This window comes from Nematolebias whitei, chromosome 15, assembly GCF_014905685.2.
Source record: "Nematolebias whitei isolate Nwh7 chromosome 15, NemWhi1, whole genome shotgun sequence".
NCBI classification, from domain to species: domain Eukaryota; kingdom Metazoa; phylum Chordata; class Actinopteri; order Cyprinodontiformes; family Rivulidae; genus Nematolebias; species Nematolebias whitei.
This window is the reverse complement of record NC_056512.1, coordinates 15,591,324-15,595,222: the sequence shown is the minus strand read 5'-3', so window position 1 is coordinate 15,595,222 and position 3,899 is coordinate 15,591,324. Positions and strand designations below refer to the sequence as shown.

General features: G+C 41.0%; 1 protein-coding gene across 1 annotated transcript; it reads left to right on the top strand.

Annotated features, from left to right (window-relative positions):
- Positions 1-504: 504 nt before the first annotated feature.
- On the top strand, positions 505-1,678 carry LOC119421472 (ferritin, middle subunit). Its single transcript, XM_037688823.1, has 4 exons — positions 505-606; positions 908-1,054; positions 1,156-1,281; positions 1,359-1,678. Exons 1-4 carry the CDS (start codon positions 505-507, stop codon positions 1,512-1,514), a joined length of 531 nt encoding a protein of 176 aa, XP_037544751.1. The 3' UTR covers positions 1,515-1,678.
- Positions 1,679-3,899: the final 2,221 nt, after the last annotated feature.

Below are 3,899 nucleotides of genomic sequence, written 5' to 3'. Positions count from 1 at the left end.
TTTTTAAACACCATCTTATGTGGATTATTACCTACATTTATTGTTATTGTCCTTGTCCCTGTTGTCCATAAACACGTGCATATGCGCCAAGTTAAGTCAAATTTATTTCAAATGCAATTATTTTCAGATTATTGCTTCGTGAAATTCAAAAATATGCCTCGTCATGCTGGGTGGCTGACAGAAAACAGGTCGGATCAACCGGAAAACGTTACGTCACGGGTTTCTGTGAACTGATTGGTCGAAATCTGCCGAGTGACATCATGTGTGTCACGAGACCCCTCCGTCGGGTATAAATAGAGGCAGCTCTCGCTTCCTTGTCAGATCAGAACAAAGCTTCTGGGAGTTCTTGCTTCAACAGTGTTTGAACGGAACTTCTGCCTCCTCCGACCAGCCTGCTTTCCAGAGACGCTGAACTTTTACTTGAATCTGCAAAAACAGTCGACGTTAAGCTATATATTTTTTTACCTTTTTTGTTAAAAACGAGCACAAGAAACGCCAGCTGAGATGGATTCTCAAGTGCGTCAGAACTACCACCGCGACTGCGAGGCCGCCATTAACAGGATGGTCAACATGGAGCTGTTCGCCTCTTACACCTACACCTCCATGGTAAGATTGACGTTCTAGCATTTTGATAAAATAAAATGCCGTGGACGCGTTAAACAAAACTTGTTTTGGTTGCAAAATCCGTGTTTCGAAAGCTAGTTTAGGTTTGTTTATCTGCTCGAGGCGCGCGCGCCCTAAGTGTTGACGCCCTGTTAAAAAAAAAAAAAAAAAAAAAGTAAGCTGGTCATATTTGAGTTGAAGGTTTTATTGTACGGATTAAAGTTAATCTGTCCACATTTGACTACCAAAGCTGTATTTTCAGTCAGATAATTGCTGACTAATGAACCATGTCCTGTCCCAACAGGCCTTCTACTTCTCCAGAGATGATGTGGCCCTTCCAGGTTTTTCTCAGTTCTTCAAGGAGAACAGTGATGAGGAGAGGGAGCACGCTGAGAAGCTGCTGAAATTCCAGAACAAGAGGGGAGGACGCATCTTCCTCCAGGATGTCAAGGTGAGCATGAAGTGGAAAGATCTTGTCACCCTGAGCTCCTGACTAAAGAACTGCTTTGAAGAAACCTGGTTCAGAATGATAAGTGTTTGTGTTTCCTGCAGAAACCTGAGCGTGATGAGTGGGGAAGTGGCCTGGAGGCCATGCAGTGCGCCCTGCAGCTGGAGAAGAAGGTTAACCAGGCCCTGCTGGATCTGCACAAACTGGCCTCTGACCATGTGGACCCTCATGTAGGTTTTATCTTGAAGGTTTAAACTTCACATTTCTGGCTCAACCATTTACTAAACTCATTTATTTTTGTCTTCAGCTGTGTGACTTCCTGGAGACTCACTACCTGAACGAGCAGGTGGAGGCCATCAAGAAGCTGGGTGATTACATCACCAACCTGACCAGCATGGATGCTAAAACCAACAAGATGGCAGAGTACCTGTTTGACAAGCACTCCCTGGGGGGCAAGAGCTAAAGACCTGGAAGAGAACCTGAATGGAAAATGCATATTGTGCTTTTTTCTTTCTGTTAAATTAATTTAGCATTTCAACTGACCCTTCAGGTCTCATAAAGTTGCTTGTGGCAGTGGTTTTAACACTTGTAAAGTTTCTGATTATCTGAATAAACATTTAAGCTGGACTTTGTCTTGTGATCAATATTCAAGATCCCATAATGTTTGAATAACATTCACAAACTAGTGGTTCATGATATTTGTGTTCAACCTGACGGCCACTGGTAAATGACTAAACTGTTTGGAGTGGCCTAAATTTAATCTGTGTAAAGCCCCAGGTCTGTAACATGAGGTTTACCAGTGGATTGGGGTTAATAATTAAAGTAAGATTAGAAGGTGGACCTGTGATTAAAGTTGCCAACAAAACCAGGTAAAGGATGAAACCACTGGGTCCCCAACTCAAACGTTTGACTATCGTGAGTTCATGAGAGAATTGTGTGTTCTGACTAAATTGACTAGTCCATTGGAAAGTCCTTTAGCACCAACTGGTTTGAACCCAGGACAGTTGCGGAAAAGCAGTGGTACTAATCCTGAAACTGGATGACTTTAAAATAGAAACTGGTTTTCCCAAAGGTGCATTTGTGACTGCAGTGCTGTGCACATGACTGGACCAGTCTAATTAATGTAATGGTTGTTGAATGAAATTCAGTTGAGCATGTCACTTTGTGGTGGCCAGATGAAACCATGAAGATTTCAACTTAAAAAAACTTTTCAAGGCTTCATGTTCAGGTCCAAAATTTTGTTTTATTTTAACTTGACTTCTTGAAAAATTAAGCACCTAAATATTTATCCATGTACAATTTGACGTTTGGTTAAGTTTTTAAACATCAGTGTAATTTCAGTCTTTAAAGTTGCAGTAGTGGGACAGTGAATACTGGGCTCATTGTGACTTTATGTCCATTAAGGTCAAGTATTCTACTGAGCTTGGACTCACTGCAGGAACCTCCTTTTTGGTTTTTGGCCTCAACCACGGGCTTAATAAAAAAAAAGCAAAAAAATATCATTTGTAGCCATACTTCATGTCACCATGAGTCTTTCTGGTAGGGAGAACGTGAGTGAAGAACAAAGTACCTGAAGCTTTTTCAACAATCAAGATCTAGTCCAGCTCCTCCTTTTGCCCACTGGGATTAAATTAAATGAGATTATACTTTATTGTGATTGAAAGGAACAAAACCCAATCAACACGTCGTGCAACGATTGATTTGTATGAGTTGAATGAAGTAAAGTTAATGTCATTATGATCATGGTGGTTTAACAAATCTGACTCCTTGCAACACAATGAGCTCACCTTGGAATGGAAAAAAAAAAAAAACAGATGAATGTAATAAAAACAGTTATAACAGCAATAATGACAGAGATGAAAATAACTTCTAATTCTAATGCACTTCACAACTGTGATTCTACATGCATGAAAATTACAAGAATACAAAGAAAACACAAGAACTGAGGGACAAAAAAGGTTTTAGTCCTCTTAAAAGTCACTTTACTGGCTTCAAACATAAAGATATAAAATTTTAATTTTTTGTGAAGAATCAACAAGTGGGACACAATCATGAAGTGGAATGAAATTTATTGGATGTGTCAAACTTTTTTAACAAATAAACTGAAGAGTGGGGCGTGCAATATTATTCAGCCCCCTTGTGTTAAAACTTTGCAGCGCCGCCTTTTGCTGCAGTTCCAGCTGCAAGTCTCTTGGGGTTTGTCTCTATCAGTGTTGAACATGGAGACACTGAACTTTTTGCCCATTCTTCCTGCAGAACAGCTCGAGCTCAGTGAGGTTGGATGGAGAGCGTTTGTGAACAGCAGTCTTCAGCTCTTTCCACAGATTCTCGATTGGATTCAGGTCTGGACTTTGACTTGGCCATTCCAACACCTGGATACGTTTATTTGTGAACCATTCCATTGTAGATGTGTCTTTATGTTTTGGATCATTGTCTTGTTGGAAGATAAATCTCCGTCCCAGTCTCAGGTCTCTTGCAGACTCAAACAGGTTTTCTTCCAGAATGGTCCTGTATTTGGCCCCATCCATCTTCCCATCAATTCTGACCATCTTCCCTGTCCCTGCTGACAAAAAGCAGGCCCAAACCATGACGCTGCCACCACCATGTTTGACAGTGGGGATGGTGTGTTCAGGGTGATGAGCTGTGTTGCTTTTACACCAAACATATCGTTTTGCATTGTGGCCAAACAGTTTGATTTTGGTTTCATGTGACCAGAGCACCTTCTTCCACATGTTTGGTGTCTCCCAGGTGCTTGTGACAAACTTTAAACAACACTTTTTATGGATATCTTTGAGAAATGGCTTTCTTCTTGCCACTCTTCCATAAAGGCCAGATTTGTGCAGTGTAC